The 24,195-nt window shown below is 39.4% G+C and overlaps 1 protein-coding gene across 1 annotated transcript in view; it reads right to left on the bottom strand.

The window, feature by feature from the left end:
* AKAP7 (A-kinase anchoring protein 7) overlaps positions 1-24,195 on the bottom strand; it is a 142,025-nt gene that overhangs the window by 46,103 nt on the left and 71,727 nt on the right. Inside the window, exon 7 of the mRNA XM_015421257.1 lies at positions 22,184-22,331. Coding sequence (XP_015276743.1) covers positions 22,184-22,331 — 148 coding nt within the window. The remainder of the gene's footprint in view (positions 1-22,183; positions 22,332-24,195) is intronic.

The following is a 24,195-nucleotide window of genomic DNA, read 5'->3' as shown; positions in this document are numbered from 1 at the left end:
GAGCCGACGATAAAGAACAACTCCAACCACCACCATAGGGGTGCCGGTAGGCTGTCCCACCCCCGTATATACCTTGTGGCCCTAGTTAGGGAATAATGGTGACTAGCACCAACTTGTAAGCCGCTCAGAGACCCCTAGACAAGGGGTTCGAGCGGGATATAAAGTCGAATGATAAATAAATAATAGTGAAAATACCCCAAGAAATATGAACTGAAAATAAGGAAGGGAAGGGTAGGCTTTCCCTTTAAGGCAGCCATTAGCAGGATGAGTAATCAGAATTAGAAGAACCAGAAGAAAGAGGGTTAAGAGGGTAAAGAAATAGATAGTGTTATATTGTTTAAAAAACCAGGAGCTAGAAATATTACAGTCTTTCTCTCTTCTTTTTGCGTCCAGGAAAACATCAGGAAGTGGATCAGAGAGGCGATGCAGAGACAGAGAGACGCGGAGAATGGGGGCATGACCAAATGACGGCGCGCCAGGAGAGGAGGATGGCGTGGCTGCGCGGCGAATGAGGAAGGAGGACGAGTGACAGAACAGAACAAAAGAGGAGAGGGGAAAACACAGGTGCTGTGAACTGAATAGAGTGGGAGAAAATAAAATGGAAGTGAAGTGGAGAGAAAACATAGAGTTACAAAAGAAGACCTATAGAATTATAAAAGAGAACTTAGAGCTACCAAAGAGAATTCAGGTAAAATTCACACAGAGAAAGACCATGAAATATAGATATAGATTAAGCAAAATACTTCTCAAACAATAATATTAGAATATAAACTTAGTGACAAAATTAGAAATAACTTTATTAAGACAAAAATGGCGTCTGGTACTGGAAGCACCAGAAAAGTATCACTGACGTCTCCAGGTCAGTCAGGCTCACAAATACAACTCAAACTCAATACTGTGAGTGTATCTCAAATGTCAATCAAAGATTTAAAAGTGCTTATTCAATATTGTATGGCTCAGACCATCAAGACAACAGTAGATTAACATTACCAGAGTTAATCAGGAAAGAAGTAGAACCTATTCAAACTAAAATGGGGGAAATGATCAAAAAGGAAATACAACTGATACAGGCAAAAACAGAGAACATAGCACAACAGATCACATCAGAAAATGAGGAGTTAAAGAAACAGATAACTGAAAATAAGCAAGAAATAATGAAAATTGCACAAGTACATAATAATATAGAAGATAGACTACAAGAAGTAGATCAAGAATTATACAAGATATAAAACAAAAAACTGATAGAGGAATCACTGATGTCTTTGGAAATGGATAAAGCCTCTCTAGTTATAAGATATCAAAATGTACCTGAAACAATAGAGAAAAGTTTAAAAGAAGACTTAATAAAAAAATAACAGAACAATTGCATATAGGAACTCCTGAGGAACTGGAACAAGAAATAGATGAAATATACAGGAAAAATTCATTATATGCAAGATGGGACAAAATACCTAGGGAGGTTCACATTAAGTTTAATAGAAGTTACATGAGAGATAAAATCCTAAGAGCATCGAATGATACTAGAGACATGATACAAGAAAAAGAGATAAAAATATTAAAAGATGTTCCCTGGAGAGTTCGGGGGAAAAGACAGAACTATATGGTACTAATTAATTTATCAGAACTATATGGTACTAATTAACTTATTACAAACAAACAAAATTACTTATAGGTGGTTATTCCCAGGAGGCATTATATTTAAATATGAAGGTAGAAGGTACAAAACTGACTCTATATTTAAAGTTAAAGACTTTTTGGAAAGACACAATGAAAACCTAGGATGGCAAGGAGAAGAAGAGGAGGAGAGTGAATTAGAAGAAGAAACCAATGACTGAAAAACAGAAGAAACTAATAAGAGATGAAAATCTAAAAGGAATAAAAGAACGAACTTCACACCCTCACAAATATTAACAAGGTATCAATACAGAGCAAAGACAAACAGAAGCACAAAGAATGATGGAGACAAGAAATAAGCTTAAGATATTATCGGTCAATGTGAATGGACACAAAAAAGAAAAAGGACATTTCATCAAATAAATAAATTTAAAACAGATATATCTTGTTTACAAGAGACTCACATAAAGAAAGAAGATGATAAATATTTAACTTCAAAAAAAAATAGGAAAGGCATTCTCTTCATGTGATACAAAAAAGAAAAAAGGAGTTGTTATATATGCCGAAGATCATTTATTTCCAGAATTAGGGTATGCATCAAATGATGGAAGAATTGTAGTAATTATGGTTGTGAGATAAAATAAAAAGACCTTAATCGTGAATATTTATGCCCCTAACCAAAACCAAGATATTTTCTTCAAATCTCTCAGAGAAATGCTAGCAACCCTAACATTTGATGAAATTTGCACTGTGGGTGATTACAACGCAGTACATGACCCGGAGACAGACAGAAAGAAACAGTGTAAAAGTAAGATTTGGAAACAGCCTACCTAAAACTTTCTTTGAATTAGTCGAAGAACAAAACATAATAGATGCATAGAAAGTGAGAAACTTTAATAAGAATGACTTTACATATTATTCGGCCAGACATAAGTCATGGTCCCAGATAGACATGGCGTGCATTTCAACAACCATGGTTAATGACATAATAGAAATGGAGATACTACCCAACACATTTGCAGATCACAGCCCAATATTACTAACACTATGAGAATTAATATAAAAAGAGACGATGGTCTATGAATAAAAATCTATTACGTGATGAGCAATTTGTAAAAAAAACACCAAAATAAAAATTCAAGAATTCTTTAAAATAAACACACAACCAGAAATCTCAATGGACATATTATGGGACACATTCAAAGCTTAAATAAGAAAATGGCTTATTAATCAAGAAGCCTGGAAGAAAAAACAAAAGAAAACTCAATGTATCAGTTTGGAAAAACAAATCAAGAAATAAGAAGATAAAATGAAGAAAGGGAATAATTCAGCAGAAACAAAGTTAAAACTAAAATTATTACAACACCAACTAAACTTAATACTGACACAAAAATTGCAAAAAAAATAGTAGTTTTATTTCGAAAATGCAAATAAACCCTCCCGTTGGCTGGCTTACAAGCTAAGAAAAGAAAGAGAAAAGAAGATAATTAAAGCACTAAGAAATGAAAAGGGAGAAGAACAATTTAATTTTCAAGACATAAAAAGTATAACAGAATTTTTTTATAAAAAACTATACGAACAAGATGCACAAAATACACAGGATATAAAAGATTTTCTCCATAAATGGAATAAAAAGAAATTTGATGAAAAGCAAAAAGTGATTCTAAATGATAAAATTACAATGTGTGAAATAACAGACGCTATAAAGAAGCAAAAGAAAAATAAAACCCTAGACCCAGATGGAATACCTACTGAACTATATCAAACTTTTGAAGATCAAATATCAATACCCTTAAAAGAAGTACTACAAAATATTACAAAAACACAGAAACTTCCAGACACTTGGAATCAAGCTTTGATAACATTAATTCATAAACCAAATTCAGAAGAAAAAGAAATAAAAAATTACAGACCCATATCTCTATTAAATGTGGATTACAAGATATTTGCAACAATCATGGCCACCAGAATGAAAAAAGTACTGGTACAAATTATTCACCAAGATCAGGCAGGATTTCTTCTGAAAAGACAAATAAAAAATAGCATCCGAAATATCCTTAACATATTGGAATATTATGAACTACACTCGGAAAAGCAAATGGCATTAGTATTTCTTGATGCAGGAAAAGCTTTTGATAATGTGAGTTGGGATTTCTTATTACAAAAACTAACAGTATGGGATTGTGGTTCACAATTCTACTCAAACTTCAAAGCAATAAGAACATAAGAACATAAGAGACGCCAATGTTGATCAGGCCAAAGGCCTATCCATTCCAACACTCTGTGTCACACAGTGGCCAGAAATACCAGGTGCCATTAGGAGGTCCACCAGTGGGGCCAGGACATTAGAAGCCCTCCCACTGTTGACCCCCCAATCACCAAGAAGACAGAGCATCACTTGCCCCAGAGCCCCTATCTATACATTGTGGCTAATAGCCACTGATGGACCTCTGCTCCATATGTTTATCTAAAATCTATATGGAACAATGGGCCGAGGTAATAGTTAATGGAGACATGACTCAAAACATCAAAATACAAAAAGGTACAAGGCTGCCCGTTATCGCCTTTGTTATTTATATTTACATTAGAAATGCTAAATGATCTAGTTCGCAATAACAAACAGATTAAAGGATTAAAGATAAAAGAAGATGAATATAAATTACAGGCATTTGCAGATGACCTGGTATTTATTCTAGAAGATCCAATTACCTCAATACCTCATCTGATAGAAGCAATACAAACATATGGGCAGGTGGCAGGTTTAAAAATCAACTATAAAAAACCCAATATTATAACCAAAAACTGCACACAGAATGAAAAGGAAAAAATACAGAAATTCCATGATGGAAATAGTCAAAAAAGTAAAATATCTAGGTATTATAATATCTAATAGAAATAATACACTAATGGAAGATAATTATGAAAAGTTGTTGAAGGATATTAAAAAAGACTTTCAGATATGGAAAGATTTGAATCTGTCATTCATGGGGAGAATTGCTACATTAAAGATGAATGTTCTACCCAGATATTTATTTTTAGTGCAAAACTTACCTATTTTGAGAAACAAAAATTTCTTTAAAGATTTGGACAAAATATGTAAACAATTTGTATGGCAAAATAAAACAGCACGAATTCAGTGGAAAACGCTTCAAGAAAAAAAAGAAAGAGGTGGTATGGGAATACCAAATTGGAATTTATATTACAAAGCAACATCTATGAGTTGGATTAAAGAATGGCTGACTTTAGAAAATAGAAGACTGCTAAACTTAGAAGGACATAATCTGGTAATGGGATGGCACATGTACATTTGGTATGAAAAAGACAGAATACATAATAGCTTTCAATAACATACGTTATGCGGAGCTTTAATAAAAGTTTGGAAGGAAATAAAAGAGCGGTATTACGATAAAATACCAAAATAGGTTTCACCGATGGAAGCATTTATAAAACTAACATTACTCACAAAAGACAAAATAGAAAAATATGAAACTTTATTAGATAGAAACAACATTTTGAAAACTCAGGAGGAATTATGCATACAAAATATAAAATTGAGCTGGTGGGAAAATACTGAACTAATTACCAGATACAATAAAGACAAAAAGATTGGCTTTCATGATACAAAAACAGATTTAGACAAAATTTGGTTGTCCTCAAGTGAAAAAATGATACAGAAACTATACAATTTCTCCTTGACAAATATTTACAAGATGAAGTAGTGAAGACTCCAATGATATCCTGCATGTAAGACTTTGGTCATAATATTGATATAGATGATTGGTCCAAAACATGGAAAACGCTAAAATTTACACGAGCAACCTCATATAAAGAAAACATATATAAAATGTTTTAGCGGTGGCACTGGTCACCAGATAAATTAGCCAAATGCTATACAAACACCTCCCAAAACTGTTGGAAATGTAAACATAGTATAGGTACTTACTATCATATGTGGTGGAGGTGTAATATAACACAAAATTATTGGTGTACATAAATTAATAAAAGAAATATTGGATATAGATTTACCATATATACCAGAAATCTTCTTGTTAAATATGTTACCAGATGGATGTAAAAAAACAGATCAATATGTTATGATGTATATGTTAACTTCTGCTCGTATTGTGTTTGCCAAATAGTGGAAATTAGAGAAAATACCTTCAAAGGAAGAACTAATTCACAGATGGTTGGATATAGCGGAGACAGATAAATTGTCACTAATTTTACAAGGAAAAGAAGATTTGTTTAGAGATAGATGGTATAGATGTTATACTTGGTTAGAAAACAAACATTGTAATAGACTCACAGTATTGTAATCAAGTAGATGTAACTGATATAAGTATCAGTGATGATGTGAATATTTTAAATAAAACTCTTTAAAAAAAAGGAGACACAGAGGTGAGGCGTCGGAGCTGGGAAGGGAAGTAGGCAGTCCTAGCCCTCCCAGTGGACAATTCCTATAAAGGCCCTTTAAACTTAGAGAGATCTGCCCCTCCATATGGGAGGAAAACTTTGGAGGGCATAATGGAATACGACCTGCAGGTCAGAGCAGGACTGTTCCACCACAGAACCTACAGAGGTTTTATGCAAACAATGTTTTTTCATTTGACAACAGAGGACTACCACCAATAGAAGGTTAAGAGCAGTGGACTCTAATCTGAAGAATCAGGTTAGATTCCCTATTCCTCCATATGAAACCTGCTGGGTGACCTTGGGCAAATCACCCAGTTCTCTCAGCCCCACTTACTTTACAACATGCCTGTCGAGAGGAAAGGAATGTGATTGTAACCCACTTTGAGACTCCTTGAGGTAGAGAAAAGTTAGGTATAAAAACCTGGGCTGCGGTCACACGGAACAGAAGCTACACAAGTGAGACGGAAAACAGGCGGAGTTTCCGGGCGCGATCTCACCAGCACATCTGGGAAGTGTAGCACTCCCGTGGCACAACCGAGGCTTCCAGCCAAAACTGCGTGGCAAAAAACTAGTACCTCGGAGGTACTAGTTTCCGGAAACTGCGGGGCAAGGGCGGGCGTCTGATCGCGTTTCTGGTGGCAGCCGGCACCCGCCCATGTCCCCTTGCAAATAAGGTGGGTTTTTTGGTCCACGTCTCTGTGGATGCGCACACGCACCCAACGGAGCATGCGCATTCGTCGTGTACACACAAAAACAAAACAGTTTGCCGCGGCGCGCGCTTCTTCGTTGCGCGCCGGCTTGTCCTGTGATCAGCACCTCTCCCTTGCCATGGAACCTCCACAGTACCTCCACAGGACCTCCACGGGAGGTCTGATCGAGTAACTGCGCAGTAGTTTGCCCCAGGGCAAACAGCCACGCTTCTCCCTCGCAGTTTCCTGCCCGTGTGACCGGGGCCCTACTCTTCTTTTTCTTGTGTGGCTAGTGAAGAAAACATCTTTGAATTAGGGTTGCCAATCCCCTGAAGGGAGCAGGGTTCCCCTGATTTTGAGGCCCACAATCTGCCGCTGGCCAGTGTGGGGGCATTGCCCCCGAAGTGCCCCGTCACATGGGGGACACTCTAGCATTTGGCTAAAAACTCTATGGTCAAATGCTAGAGCATCCCCTGTACAACATACCCAGCGTGATGATGTCACTTCTGGGTGACATCATCATGGCGTGTGTGCTTTGTGTGTGTACCAGAAGACCCTGGGACTAAACCAGGAGCCACCCACTGGCAGACCTGGCAACCCTACTTTGGATTCAGGGGAGAATTTTTGCAAATGGAAGTACATGAGACTGAGAGTGGCTGGCCCATGGTCATTCATGGCAAAGCTTCATGATAAGACTAGGGATTTGAACGTGAGTATCATCTGACTGTCTGACACTAACCACTATACTAGGCTGGCTTTCAGTGTTATCTTAGGGGAAGACAATATTTTTTTAATGCTCATACTTTGGAACCTTGAATATTGCTATGACTCACTGAGATAGTGCCAATTTCACTGAAAACTCATGAATCTATATTGAACACAGTAGGGTTTAAGTTAACTGAACACAAGATTTTTTTTCTTTAACAATGATGTGCCAGTCCTAAAAATATGTTATCTTTCCTAAGCTTTGAAGATAAAAAAGACTTAGATATAATACAGCTAGCTAAAGAAACTTTTTCCCCTGCTACCTTCTAGATACGGTTGGCTAGAGATGATATCTAACTTATGGTATTAAACCAAAAAACATTGAGATAGCAATGCTCATATCATTTCTGAAGTACTGACCTGTACAACTGAGTGTCTTATTTTAGAATACCTGAGAGGCCTTTGACAGCCAGCAGAGCAGAATCTCTGTGTAATCATGTAGCATTTTCTGCAATCTCTGGAGAATTTGGATAGTTATCAGATGTTGAACAAAAAGATATCCTGGCATTTCAACAGAAAAGAAAAATGTATGTCCTATAACTCTTTTCCACTTGCTTTAGAACCCTTGATTAATTCACATCTAAGGAAATACTAGAAATGATATTATATATGTTGGCTTGTATAATGTGAAATCTACCTATCAGCATCAGCTGCATTGAATTTAAGAATATAACAAGACTCCTGCTGGATCAGAGAAGATCTAACCCAGCATCCCGGCTCCAGGATGCCAGCTGCCAACCAGATGCACAGGACAGCCAACAAATGGGGCTCAGAAGCCCAGGCCTTCCACTGATGTTGCCCCCTAGGTTTATTGTCTCTGAATATGGAGGTCTCCTTTAGTCACTATGGCCAGTAACCACTGATGGACCTATCCTCTTTGAATCTATTTAAACCCTTCTTAAAGCCATTATGCTGGGGTCCCCAACCTTTTTGAGCCTGCGGGCACATTTTTAAAAAATCTGCATTGCCAATCAAATCTCCAATAGCCCATTAGGAGTCCTGCTGGGGTAAGCTCAACTTGGTTCCACCCACTCTCTACAAATATTTGGTGGGCACTAGGAAAAGTAGCGGCAGGTGCCGTGGCACACACGGGCACCATGCTGGGGGTCCCTGCATTATGCTCATGGCCACCACTATGTCCCCTTGGCATTCCACAATTTAATTATTCACTGAGTAAAGACTTCCCTCTGTCCATTAACTCCATTAGCTAGTATCATTTTCATCCCATTGCATGAGCCGTCCATTTACTCCCCCTCTTTCCTTCCTGTAGTTTAAACAGTTTTTAATCCATAAGAGCAGGGCTATTTTTGGGCAGGAACGCACAGGAACGGAGTTCCAGCTGGCTCCTGAGTTGGCCATGCCCAGCAGGAACTCATTAACATAATAGGCCACACCCAACAGCAGAAACTCATTAGGATTGGCTACATTAGGGGTGTGTGGCCTAACATGCAAAGGAGTTCCTGCTACAAAAGAAGCCCTGGGTTTTGACAACAAACAAGGTAAACAGAATAAGAAGCAAAAGGTGGGTGTGGCTGGATGACCACACTTCTGGTAACATGGGGGTGCGGCCTAATGTGCTAATGAGCTGTGCTGTCAGGGTGTGTGTGGCCTAATATGCTAATGAGTTTCTGCTGTTGGGTGTGGCCTATTGTGCTAATGAGTTCCTGCTGGGCTTTTTCTACAAAAAGAGCCCTGCATAAGAGAACTTATTACCCCATGACTGTTAAGCTTACACATGAGTCTTTGGTGAACTAAGCTGTACTGTCTCCATTCCACTGCCACATATTACTGGCACTAAGGCACAATACCACTCGGGACAACATTTCTAAGTAAGGTGGTCTAGAAATGTATTTAAAAATTAATATATGGTGTTTGACACATTCAAGTACACCTGTTATTGCAGACAATAAATAATGAACATGTATGTGTGAATTTACCGATAGCGACAGTTCACCAAGGAAGACCAAAGATAGACATGGGAGTAGCAGAAACATCAGACTAGTTCTAGAACTTAACATCAGTGGTAGTATCTTGAAACAGGAAGGTAGATACGTAGTATGTAGGAGTACAAATTCCTTACTTGAGCCTCTTAGGATTCATCATTCATGGAAACAGATAGAAAAGGAGAGACTGAGAAACTGCAAGAATAGGTGCCCAGTCCATAGGATTCAGAATTTATGTCTCCCCTGGAAGAATGTGTTGAAGGAAGGGGAGGAAGCAGGAAACAGCCTCCTAGCTAAGTGCAACTAAGCAAGATTGGCTGAGTCTGTTCTCCTCTGCTCACAGGTAGTTAAGGCCTGGGCATGTCCAGAGATGTAAGCTGAAAGACACTTGCCTTTGGCTCCTATCCTGAGGGTTGTACCCTAGAGCTGAGTGGAAGATCTAGCACAGAGAGAGAAAGAGAGAGAAAGAAAGAGAGAGAGAGAAGAAAAAGATTTGTACTTTATTCAGAAACCTTCCCCTCTTTTCTGGTTGTATTTTTTCCTGGATTATAAACTGCTTCGGATCTCCATTGTGGAGAAAAGTCGGATAGAAATATACTAGTAGTGACATACTAAACAAATTGAACTGTTCAGACACAGTCAAATTAGAGATCAAATAAGTTCCAAAACTATCCATACCCATATAGAATCACCTAACAGAGTTCCTCTTGAGGCATGAGTCTCAGGGGCATCTGTCCCCTCTTCTACAGAGTAGGGTGTTACAAGGAGTCACTTGCCAAGAAGGCCATTTTACATATGAACATTATGATATTCTTGTGTGGAGTTCTTATGATACAGCATTCCCTGAAAAGCTTCACCTCAGAAAGCAGGTACTTAGACAATTAGCTTTAATAGATGCTTTTGTCAAATCCTTCCTTGAGACCCAGTCTGCAACATGCCTTAGCTTTCAGTTATGCTATTATTTCCTTTAAATAATATGGCAAAAGTGACATTGATCCGGGCCACATATCCTAACAGCCACCCCCCTATAAATGCTGACTGATAGCTGTGAATCAGGGAGAACTGGGGATGAATCTTATTGCTTACCTTGAGGTACCTGCAACAGTCTTTGCGTGCAGCCCCAAAAAGCAACTGGTCTCACAGTATGGGGAAAGCTGACAGCTACACCAAACACCTGTTATCTGAGACACCCTGCTTTCTACCTTTCTGTGTGAATGCCAATGACCTGTTATGAGGAACAGGAGTTAAACATAACATAAATCTGTTTAGAGCTAAAAGTAATAGCTGAAAATGTTATCTTTACACCTGTCTCCCTGAGTCATCTAAATAATTAAGCTTCTAATTGCCGTGTGTAAAATAAATATTGTTGTCTCATGTTCTCAGATCTGCTTCAGATTTTGTAATCAGTTCACTTTATAGATACCAGGGAAACATTTTTGGCAAAAAAAAAGTTGCATTCATCCTCAATGTGTTCATGAAATACAGCAACTGAGGACAAAAGAACCCATTTTAAAGAACACCCCATATGCTGCGCTGTGAAAATTACAGTAAATTAAGATTTGTAACTCAATGAGAACTTTATGACTACTTGTAACAGTGGGAATGACATGTTCCATTTTGAAACCTCAGGCTCTTTCTTTATGGCCCTGGCTTTCTTTAGCTTCAGTGACCAAGTAGTGCACTTGAAAACATATTTGATATGACCTTAAACCACTTTCTTTGAAAAGTGTGGAAGTCGTAATACCCTTCATCCTTCCAGTGACCTTCTAATTCCATTCTAGAATACCCTTAATTCCCACCATCACTGTTTTTTCTATCAGATTTATAATGGCTGGTAATGCTGAAACTGAAGAATGAAAGGTATAAATGAAATAATGAACAAATTAAAAGACTTAAAAAAAAACTGAAATAGCAACAGTCTTCCAATAATATTTCTCATAAACTGTGAAAAGGCTTCACCTGCCAGGGATAACAGCATTGTTTATGGGCAAGAGCACAGATGAGTTCTAGGGGCATACCCACTTAATTCTAGAAAATATTTGCCCCAGATCCACTTTCTAAAAATAATTGTAAGACCCTTTTGCCCACACTGTGGGGATCCGACCCACCAACTATGTAGTCAGGCCAGAGTCAGGGGAGTTTACTGTGTGCCTATTTCTCAATCAGATGTGGACCTTGGGCTATTTTTAAATGTTGGTAGGATTGCCATGTCCTCTTGTGGATCCGACAGGGGGATTTGGGAGGCATTCCAGGGGTGGGCAGGGAAGTCACGCGACATGATGACATCACCAGGAAGTGACATCATCACCTCAGAGAAACTGGGGGTGACGCTCTGGTTTTGAGTGAAACTCTATGGTAAAATCACCCTCAAACCATAGAGTTTTGCCCCAGAAACAGAGCATCCCCACACAACGTCCCCGATGTGATGATGGTCCATGGCAATGAGAAGCCCCCAAAAGCAGGGGATCCCCCACTTGGACCTGGGGGCTGGCAACCCTAAATGTTGGCCTATTATCTGTAAAACTGGAGTACAGAATCTGTTTTTTAAAAAAATACATAAGAATGTGTGTAAAACTAAAGGATGTGGGAAGGCACCTTCAGAATATCACAAAGCCCTGAATTAGAAGTCTGAAACCTTCATTTTAATATTATTTTCCCTTTGACAAAGCTAGAAGCATTGGTGGTGTTATACACTTACAAGTGGGGGCCTGCAATACTCATGGGGGATTCCCCCTTTCATTGCTGCTGCCAGGCCTGAAGTGGACATTTCTACAAGGAATTAACCAGCTTGGCAAATTTTCCAAAAGAAAAGACAAACCATCTACCACTCCCAACTGGAATTGCTGAAGAACCAAAAAACTCCCTAACCTGCAGGCGGCCAATCATAACAACAAGAACTCCTCCGACAATATCATCAACTTTTCACAGCACAGACTCAGCCCAGCAGAGGAATCAGTTCTTTCATTTGGACTATCACTCTGCCCCACCAAATCCACACAGATGATTCAGTTCTGCGGGAACCTGGAAGATTTTTTCTGCCGCCTATGCCTGAAGGAGTACTTTCAACATACACAAGAACAGGCAGCATCTTCACAACATACCATCACACAATCTACTGTAGAACAGCTACCATTCCTCCAACCCACCGATGAACAAGAAATTGACCACCAACTGCCGTCAAAACAATGCTACAAAAGAAGAGACTTCACATGGACCCCTCCTGATGGTCACAATGCCACACTGGATCTCTACATCAAATGCTTTTGCCATAGAGACCAAACTGATGTGATCAACAAACACCATTGCGTACAACAGAATCTCAACCATGCTGAAAGGAAGGTCATATAGACAGTATCAGGAACAATCCAGATATTATCATTAAAGAGGCAGACAAAGCTATTGTCATCATGCATAGACCAGACTACGTCCTGGAGGCTCAAAGACAACTCTCAAATACTGTTTTTTACAAACAACCGTACTCAGATCCTACACAGGAATACAAAAAAGAACTAGACAAGATTATAAAGGAAAAAGAAATGTTCAAGAAGAAACCCTATCAGACACCCCAGAGGAACTTCGACCATGTACCTTTTATCTTCTACCCAAACTACACAGACCTGGCAAACCAGGATGCCCCATTGTCTCAGGCATAAGCACTATCAATGTGGGGGCAGTGTACCCTCTAAGCTGAGTTAGTGTGAGTTAGCTCACAGATTTTTAGCCTCCGGTTCACACATTTTTGTCTTAGCTCAGGAAGGATGCAACTAATTCATGCAGTAGCCAAATCGCTCACTCACAACTTTAATGCCAGTAGCTCACAAAGTAGAATTTTTGCTCACAAGACTCCACAGCTTCGAGAGAGCATTGCATGGGGGTATCTGGATATACGGACTCTGTTCTAAGACCCTATGCCATCAACACTCCTAGTTATGTGTGCGACACCACACACCTTCTGAGGGAAATACAATCTTGGAACAGCCTTCCAGAGAATACTATTTTAGCTAACACGGATATGGAATCTCTGTATACCAACATCCCCCACAAAATATGCATTACAAGCTATAAAGAATATGATTTCTGACAACAACAAAACTGACTTTGCCACCAAACAATGCCATTGTGTTCTCACCCATAACCACTTCAAATCTGGTGATAGCTTGTTCCTTCAGATCAATGGTACAGCCATGGGCATCCGCATGACCCCACAGTATGCTAACATCTTTATGGCCATTTTGGAGCAATGCTTCCTAAACTCCTACCTACTCACACCTCTTATATATCTGTGATACACTGATGACATCTTTATTGTCTGGACACATGGTAAAGAAACCCTGGACATATTCCATCAGGCATTCAATGACTTTCACACCACCATCAACCTGACAATGAACCAATCTATGCAAGAAATACATTTTCTGGACACTACTGTAAAAATGCACAATGGATGCATAGACACCATCTTATACCGGAAACCTACTGACCAACAACCACGGCTATGTGCCTCCAGCTACCATCCTAAACATACCCAACAATCCACTGTATACTGCCAGGCTCTATGCTACAGCCACATCTGTTCCAATCCTACAAGCAGAGATTCTCACCTGACGGATCTACAACAAACCTTTTTGGAACTAAAATGTCCACCTGATGAAGTCAAGAAACAGATTAACAAAGCCAGAATGGTACCCAGAGAAAATCTATTTCAAGACAGGGCCAAAAGAGACAACAACAGAACACCACTAGTGGTCACATATAGCTCTCAACTCAAAACAGATTAACACATCATAAATGACTTACAATCTCTATGGAATAATTACAGTTCTCTTTCACAAGTGTTGCTGCTGTTGTTCAGTCGCACAGTCGAGTCTGACTCTTCGCAACCCCATGGACCACATCATCCCAGGCCCTCCTGTCTTCCATCGTCCTCCGGAGTTTGCTCAATTTCATGTCCATTGCATCGATAACACTGTCTAACCATCTCATCCTTTGCCGTCCCCTTCTTCTTTGACCTTTAATCTTTCCTAGTATCAGGGTCTTCTCCATTGAGTGCACCCTTCTCATTTGGTGGCCAAAGTATTTGAGCTTCAGCTTCAGTATCTGGCCTTCTAGGGAACAGTTAGGGTTGATTTCTTTTAGGATTGACTGATTTGATCTCCTTGCAGTCCAAGGGACTCTCAAGAGTCTTCTCCAGCACCATAATACTTTCAAAAGTACCGGGGGGACAAAACTTTTCCTGCCCACAGACATCCCCCCCAATCTTAAACAACTCCTCACCCACAATAATACAACATCTAATTTGAACATGGGCACTGGTACCAGAGCTTGCAGTAAACCCAGATGCCAACTTTGCTGCCACATACACTCAGACAACACGGTCACCAGACTGAACAATATCAACTACACCATCTCAGGCTTATTCACCTGCTCATTTTCTAACATTGTATATGCCATTAAATGCCAACAATGCCTTTTGGTTCTCTACATAGGGCAAACAGGTGAAACCCCATGCCAAAGGATAAATGGACATCAAGAATCACAAAATTGAGAAACCTGTAGGAGAATATTTCAGCCTCCCAGAACACTCAATGGGGGACCTCAAAGGAGTTGTTTTATTGCAAAGGAATTTCAGAAACAGACTAGAACAGGATATTGTTGAACTGTAAGTTATTACAACACTCAGGACAATGGAACCCCCAGCGCTTAAAAGAGGTATCGGGTTCTTATCACACTACACATGCTAACTCACTCAGTTCTCACAACTGTTTGTTAACTCTTTTATTATCTGTATGCTAATTTGCTGCTACTCACAGGCTTTACCAACTGCTTTAATCCAATCTTAGCTGTACTTAGTGCTCAGTTACTTATGCATCTTGACTCCAATTAGCTGTTTCTGGCAACTAACTCCACCCCCCACCTTCTCTGTATCTATATGTAGCGGTTGGCAAAATCCATTTCAATGTACCTGAAGAAGTATGAATGCACACAGAAGCTTATACCCAGAATTAAACTTTGTTGGTCTTAAAGGTGCCACTGGACTCAAACTTTGTAAAAAGCAGATGTTTATGTACTCTTGCACTTCAGCACTGTGTTTTTTTTTGAGAAGTGTGAAATAGACTAAACAATTCCCCTTTTTAGTGTTTGTCTATTTGAATTAATTTCCTTCAGTAATTAATACTATGTGTTCTAAGCAGCTATCAAAGCAAACCTATGTCTTAAATAGATCACTTTTTCCAACCATTTTATTAATATTTCAAAGTCATTGCCCAACACTGGGTTAGATCCAGCCAGCTTTTTTGCTAAATCTCACCCTATTTTCCTCCTTACTCCAGTCACTCCCATATGGCTTTTGTTCATACAGTCCCACGATTCCCAGCACAGCCATTTTGGGCAATCAGAAGGGTGGTTTTCCCTTTTTAACCAGTGGAAATGTAGGTTGAATCCAACCCACTATGGATTGTTTCATGAGTAAAAAACTGTGACTGGTTAGGTGGCAGGGTTGTGTACAAGGAAAGCATTACAATGCAGATCTTTACACTGGAATTCCAAACCAATTGAACATATTGAACTGCAGAAACACACTTCATCTGTTGCTACATGTGGCAAAAAGTAATACTGCATAAAACCAATATATAGTTCAGAAACCAAACAAATATGTGGGGTTCCTACAGATATGCAGGTGCCTGTGATTAGTTATCAGTAGACTGCAACTGACAGGCTGTACAGGAAAGTGAATTTGCCAGACCTGTGTCAAACGGAACATCACTGTAGCGACTGCATTAAAAGTGTATGTTGGAATAACAGCTCATATCCACAAAAACTTTGTGCTACACTTTCAGTGCAATTCACATATCATTACTACTACATCACCTGAATTTAAACATATTTTTCCGAGTGGTATCAACTGGATTAAACTGACTTTACATGACAGCAGAAAACATCCTTTGGCTCCCAAGTTTGTTTAAAGTATTATATCTAATGTGTTTGGTCCTTATATTTTTTAAAAACCAACTTGTATCATATCAAATAATTCATGACAAATAGCTACTAATGTCCATAATTATCTTTCATATTAAAAGCGGTATAAGGAATCAGGTTGGTGGAGCCTGGCAATTATATACTTTCATTACGAAAACTTTTCCTGGACTGTTTTTAACAGCTGATGTGCTGAACCACCACTCTGACTCTCCACTCAGTGAACATAAAACAACATAAAGAGATGCTGTTCCATTCCTTTCAAGAGATTTCAAAGCTAGTGTGGTGTACTGGTTAGCGTGCTGGACTAGTATCTGGAACAGCAGGGCCGGCTCGCTCACTAGGCAAACTAAGCATTCGCCTAGAGCGTGCCGGTCCTTAGGGGCGCCAAACTGCACCCCCCCGCCATTGCATTTCCGCGACCAGGTGACTGCCGCCACCATTGCCATCCACCGCCTCTTTGGCCGGCTAACTTCTCCCTGCCTGCCCCCTTCCCAGCGGAACGTGAATGCTTCTCCTCCTCCTCCTTGCGGCCGGGGACTGGCAGCTGCAGCAGGAGCAGCAGCAGCAGGGCCGGGGGAGCAACGGCTTTTGAGAGCCCCACCGGTCAGCTCTTCTCCGGGCACCCTGACGAGGGGCACCAAACTGCACCTGCCCCCCCACTCAAAAAGCCCCCTCGCTGGCTCTGACTGGGTAACCGCCGCTGCCTCTTTGGCCAGCTAACTTTTCAGGAGGAGGAGGAGGAGGAGGAACAGCAGGGCCAGGGGAGCGACGGCTTTTGAGAGCCACACTGGTCAGCCTCTTCTCCGGGCACCCTGATGAGGGGCGGCAAACTGCACCCGCCACCCCCGCCAAAAAGTCCCCCCGCTGGCTCTGACCAGGTGACCGCCGCCGCCTCTTTGGCCAGCTAACTTCTCAAGAGGAGGAGCAGCAGCACGGGGGGGGGGCAGAAGAGAAAATTGGTGGGCACACGGGGGGGTGCCAGAAGGGATCCTCACCTAGGGTGCAAAATAAGCTGGGGCTGGCCCTGTGGAAGAGCCAGGTCTGAATCCCCACTTGTCCCATGGAAGCTTGCTGGGTGACCTTGGGCGAGTCACACTGTCAACCTAACCTACCCCACCACATGGTTGTTGTGAAGATTAAAATGGAAGAACAGAATAATGTAAGCTGCTTTAGGTTCCCATTAAGGAGAAAGATGGGGTATTAATAAAGTAAAATAAAATAAGTGAACAAACAAACAGGGCAGGCAGAACAGCAAAAGCAACTGTTTCCTGTTCGGGCCTTGAATATTTTTTCAGCTGCTCAGGGATATATTTTGTGTCACAATGAAACAGAAATCACAGGCAGCAAGCTTATGTATACATACTTGGCCAAGTAATTCAATGAGACTTATCACCAAGTAAACATGCATAGGATGGTGCTCTTAGTCCCTACAAAGGTCCATGCTTGTGCTCAAGCTAACTGCTCTTAATGGTTTGATTAAGCAGCAGAATTTTGCACGTAAATAAAACTGATCAAACATAGTGTTATCCTTCAGTTCTGGTACCTTAAATGGGGTCATCTGACAAATTATACAGTACATAAAGAATTGTTCAATTTTTTTACTATTAGTATGATAATTAACCATAGAATAACTTACCATTATACAAATTGCTTCTCACTTTAAAACAGAGTTTTATTACAAAATGAAAAAGTTAGGAAAAGCATCTAAGCGTAAGACTCATTCTGATTCATGAGAATGATGCCTGCATCACAAATTTCCTAGATGCCATCAAGAATTCTAACTAGCTAGTTCCCATTTTCATATTGGCACTCCTCGCATTCTGGGTCTAATAGTCAAATGTTGCTTAATATTTGGAATGTTTTAGGTAAACTGCTGAAAAAATGGAATTACTGTTTCTGTACAGCCTTCCAACCCCTACAGATTATCGGCTTTTGGAGGCTGTTTCCCAAAGATTGTAATCCGGATGACAGACTTCAGTTCAACTGTTAATCTTTTTCTTGAGATGGAATTCTTACAGTGCAATCCTAAACAGAGTTACACTCTTTTCTGTAAAGCTGTTTAGGATTGTGCTGTTAATACACATGCAGCTAGAAGCTATTGCTAGTAATGTTTCATTGACTATGTTTTCAAAGACTGTGTTTTCAAATTTATGAATTTAAAAAAGAAAATTTCAACTTCATTCCATAGGCATTCTCCCTAAAATACAAATTGGTATTGTTGCCATTCTTGCATATAAAATGTTAACCAATGGAAGTTTTCAGGTTCTCTGCTTAGTGGCAACTGTACTTTCGCAAGTGTGCAGGGAGCATTTTTTTCTCTGCTACAAAAAAAGCCTGTCACTTTTCCACATCCACTTACCTGTAATTTTGTATTATATTTATATGAAATTTCCAGCACTTATACTAGGACTGAAACAACTGGAAACAGATGTTTAAAATCCTAAACAAAATATCAACATTCCAAATGAATACAATTAGAAATGCCACAGTAATTTGTTTGGGCTCAATTTTTTAAGCCACTGATGCAGACAGCGAATTTCAAGTCTCTAATCACATGAGCTCCTAAAGAACTGATTCAATATGACTGCTGTTTATACTCTGCTCTGTTTCTATCATTTCAAATGTTGTGTTTTGCTACCCGCTGTTGTTGAATACTTTAACTTCTTTATACAAGTCTGGTTTTTACCCGTGTGTATTTTTAATTACTATGTTCTGAGCAGCCTTGGATATTTATAATAGAAAATGAGAGCTATAAATATTTTAAATAAATTAAATTAATAAATAAGAGTGATAAAGAATATAAGAGAACAAATGTAAAGAAAACAGTCGTGAGGGTCTGACCCACAGATCAAACAGTCAACAAGACTTGCAAAGAAAATGCTTTCTGTATATTATGGTCAAAAGCACTACAACACAATACAATAAACAAATACCTTCAAATCATAAGAAAATTCTAGTGTAAAAATACATCATCAACATCGTCTCTGGATTATATAACAACATTTCAAAATTGGATCTTCCTCAGGAAATAATAGAGTAGTACAAAAGCTCCCTTGCTCATAAAGTGCTTTACAAAAAAGTCCTGAAAGATAATACATTCAGATAGGATGCTGATCTCAGTAAGTATTCAGGCTCAAATATGCTGCTAAGCTTCTAATGGATCCCAGGCGTCTCCAGAGACGACATTGATGATGTATTTTTACACTAGGATTTTCTTATGATTTGAAGGAATTTGTTTTTTGTATTGTGTTGTAGTGCTTTTGACCATAATATACAGAAAGCATTTTCTTTGCAAGTCTTGTTGACTGCTTGATCTGTGGGTCAGACCGTCACGACTGTTTTCTTTACATTTGTTCTCTGATTAGGTCGTGATTGTCCACATTTGTCTTATAAAGAATATAAGAACATAATAGCCCTGCTGGATCAGATCCTTCTAGTCTGGCATCCTGTCCTGCTCAGAGAGCAATCGGGGCATAGAGGCTAAGGCCCTTCCCTGCCACCTCCCAGCACTGGGATTCAGAGGTTTGCTACATCTGATTATGAAGGCTCCCTTCAGTCACCCTGGCTAGTAGCCACTGAAAGACCTCTCCTCCATGAATCTGTATAACCCCTTTTTAAAGCTATCCCTGCTCGTGGTCATCACTACCTCTGCAGTAGTGAATTTCACAATTTAATTACTCAGAGTATTTTCCTTTATCTGTTCTGAACGTATTTCCCAACAATTTCATTGTGTATCCCCAAGTCCCAGGGGAGAGGGAGAAAAAGCTCCCTTGATCCCCTTTCTCCAGCCCATGCAAAATTTTAGAAACCTCTATCAGGTCCTCCTTGGCCTAAGTTCTCAAACAGCTGGCTTTGATACTGACTCCAAGGAAGCTCTTCTCTTACAGTGATTTAAACAGAGAATATGTGCAGAACTTCTGCAGTGGCCACACTGAGTTGAGCAACTTTCTTCCTCAAAGTCAATTTGAGGATTAGAACTTCACGTCTAGTGTGAATGCATTTGGTGAATTTGCTTCTCTCATATTACTTTTTTTCCTAATTAACTCTTTTCTTTATTGTTATACTGATGAAAAATATATCTTGCTAAACAATGAACAGTTGTTTCTAGTGGAACAAACTCTCCCAACCTAGAGAAGAACAAGAATAACAGAAGTCTATTTATTTGTTTCTGTGCTCTCAGAATTGTGCAGACTACTGCAAAAGCCCATGAAAGCATTATGCATGGGAACACAGATCTCTGGAAGATGTTCATGTGTCCCGGAGCTCAACTGAAAGGGGTTATCCTTTGACAAAGACGCAGTCACTAGGAACTTTGAATCCAAGCAAGGACCTTCTGCAGGGCTCTTGTCAGGGCTTTCTTGGGGAGGGAAGACATGCTGGAACTCTCAAGAGGGAAATGACGTTTTCAATCTGTATACTGCAAATTCATAAACTTTAAAATATTTTTAAAAGAATTTTGTTAAACAGGTTCCGGAACTCTGTTCCAGTGCATTCCCCCAGAAAAATGTCCTGGCTCTAGTGTGTATTGCATCTAGAAGGAAACAATCACCTGAAGATGACTCTGAGAAAGGAGCCATAGCAAACTGACCTGCTGAGTCCCAATAACCAGAGGCATGTCCTTTATCCTATGCTTCGGCTCATAGGAAGAAAGACTCTGACAAGCCTGAGTAGCAGGTTCTTTGGGGTGGTGGTGGAAGGCCTGGTGCCCGAGTCCAACTAGAATAAATCTCTTTGGTACTCCATGAAGGAGTGAAGCTGTAGGGTCAACAGTTAAAGTTTTTAGCTGCTGTCCAGACTTTGCGGCCTAAACTCTTCATTCTGACCAGATCTGTGTATTCTTGCATCAGCCCATATCACGTAGCTTGACAGCTCCACTGCTGTTTTAGCAGCTGTGACCTGGTTCCCAATCTTTGCGAGATAAACACCTCTTCTACCTTAGTAGTACTCTGAAACAGAACTCTGAGCTTCACAGAGTATTGGTGGCAATGTTCCCTCTAAGCTGTGGAATCTTGTGAGCAAAAATTCTACTTTGTGAGCCACTGGCATTAAAGTTGTGAGCGAGCGATTTGGCTTCTGCATAAATCAGTTTGCTCTGGAGCCATCCTTCCTGAGCAAAGTCAAGAATGTGCGAGCTGGAGGCTAAAAAACTGTGAGCTAGCTCACACTAACTCAGCTTAGAGGGAACATTGATTGGTGGGAAAGGGATAAAGATCCAGATTTAAAAGAATTATTGCCATTGGTTTTACTGAGCCTTGTCATTTCCAGTTGCTAGGAAATTATAATGAAATGCAAAATATGAACTAGCTATGGATATCAATAGTAAGAGCCATCTTCAAGGTTTTCTCCCCTCCACATCTGGCACAGCAGGGAGGGATGTAGGCATATCCTGCACAAATTTGGTCGTGAATTTGTTGTGTTGTGAATTTGGTCGTGAACCGTAATAAATCTAACTGACATTTCAGTCTGCAATTAAAGTGTTAGTTGTTTAACCAACAGATCAAGCTGATTCAAATTTACAGTCCTTGTAATTATGAATTCAAATAGTGGCCACTGTTTTCCATTTAGTCTAAAGACTGGGAAATGCGCCTTGTTAAGTGAACAATCTTCAAAGCCTAGCCCAGAGGCCTAGTTTTTGAAGGCTGCATTCCTGGATACTATTTCTGAGCAGAACTCACAAAGAAATCAGCTGACATCCTATGTTCCATGCAAAAGAAGAGTAAGAAAATGAGCATGTGAAGGTAACAAAATACTTCCTATTTCAATCATGAAATATATTGTACTTACCTACAGTAATAGAGGACTCACAGTGATAGTAGCCATTAGGTTGCTTTTTTTTGATCATTGAACAAAGATCCAGACGATTAAGGAGTTCATCTCCAAAATAATGGCTCTTGAAGTTCTCGTACAAAGCTGGGTCAATTCTTTTCACTCCCTTCAAATAGCCAAAGAAAACCACAGGGTCAAATTAATTATTATTAATACCGTAGTAGTAATAATCTTAGGAGTACAGCACTTGCACTGTGCATCAAAATGTATTGATTTTAATATTTCTTTCCTATGTTCCTACTGAACATTTCAACAAAGTGACATTTTAAAATAAAACTGCTTGATTGTTTGGCTAACGCCATTTTTGTAGCAGTGGTGTAAGCTCTCAAACAGCATTGTCATAACCCTTTGTTCTGTGGTATCTGTTGATAATAGTACAGCAGATCCGGGAATGGAAACCTGTTAAAAATTGTGGATTGCTTTCATGGATGCCTACCAGTATATCACATTCATATACTGCCAGCATTGGTGCAATTTCACTGGTGTAATATAAGCAGCAAATCATACAAGCAGAACTATTCAACATTACTATGATAAAATGTTTCTAACTGTGTCTATTAACAAGATATTATGGTTGTTATAGTATATGCAAAAAGTAGTGCCAATATCTATTTCTGAATGATAAAAGCAAATGAAAGAATAAGACATCAAGCCAGCCTTCAAAATCTAAATAATACTCTGGCTCAATAATTATTCTTTATACTTTGCAGACTGACAATTTAACATGTATTTTCCTTCAAATTTTAGGTATACATGAAGATAAATTTTATTTGAGTATTTATATAAAAGGTAACAACAGAGAGAGGCTATTATCAGTTCCTTTAAAGTCGCATTATGGTATATGTCAAACAATAGTAACAGATAATCACACTGTTTTTAAAAATCATACATTTATTTACTTTGAGGAAATTTAATGGATACTAGGGTAAGGAATAAGCAGTGATCACAGAATTTGGTCATAAAACTTTTAAGACCAGATTTCATCATTGTTCAACATTTTACTAGGATAAGGAATAAGCAGTAATCACAGAATTTGGTCATAAAACTTTAAAGACCAGATTTCATCATTGTTCAACATTTTATTTAATTACTGAAATAGTACTGCCATCTAGTGGTTAGTCATTGAAACGATGTGTGTTCTGTTTTCCCCCGTATACACTCGCTGTGTGTTCACACATAATGTACAGAGGACAAAATATAAATAATACCAGCAAAGTACCAGATCACACAGTGAGCCATTAAGAAAAAAATTAAGACATGTGACACATCTAATCCACAGAGGAGGATCGCAAGCATCACAACCCTTTTTGAATTTGAAAGGATTATGCAACTGCTTTCAGGATATATGTATGAAGTCTCTTGAGTCAAAACCTTGATTCTACCCTTTGACAAGCTGGTTTTGCATCACAGGGAGCATTTTATGTGGGGGAGCATTCAATATTCAATCCCCCCCCCCAGTTATCTGAAATGGTACCACCCAGCAACTGACCTCATGAGGAGGTTCTGCTTTTGCCTAGGAAGCACTTACTCAGGCAATTTTTGTTTGCTTGGGAGAGGAGCTGGGATGTTTTGTGGAAGAACATATGGGAACCTCCTTCACATCAGTGAAGTGGTCCTTTGCTCTGTTTAAAGGGTGTTTTTATATCCCTGCGTTATTCTATATAAATTAGCTAAGAAAATTAATTGACCTAGAAACATAGAAAAGGTTTTTAATTTATGACCAACAATCCATATCCATTACATTCATAAACTGGCGATTAAACCAAAGTACTTATAAGACATTCTTAAACAATTCCTTAGATCTGTCAGCCTCTATATCTACGTCTAGTGTGGCCTGCTAATAAAGCTCTTTCTCAGGATGAACGCTGAGGAGCTGCCTAGGAAAAAGGGGAACCTGGTACCTCAGGCCCAGCTCAGTGTGATCTCCTGGAGATGTGGAAACTAAAAGAAAAAAGACTACAGCATACAAT

The sequence above is a fragment of the Gekko japonicus genome, unplaced genomic scaffold, assembly GCF_001447785.1.
Source record: "Gekko japonicus isolate JY-2015 unplaced genomic scaffold, Gekko_japonicus_V1.1 scaffold407, whole genome shotgun sequence".
NCBI lineage: Eukaryota > Metazoa > Chordata > Lepidosauria > Squamata > Gekkonidae > Gekko > Gekko japonicus.
The sequence above is the reverse complement of the archived record's forward strand: the minus strand, read 5'-3'. Positions and strand labels throughout refer to the sequence as shown.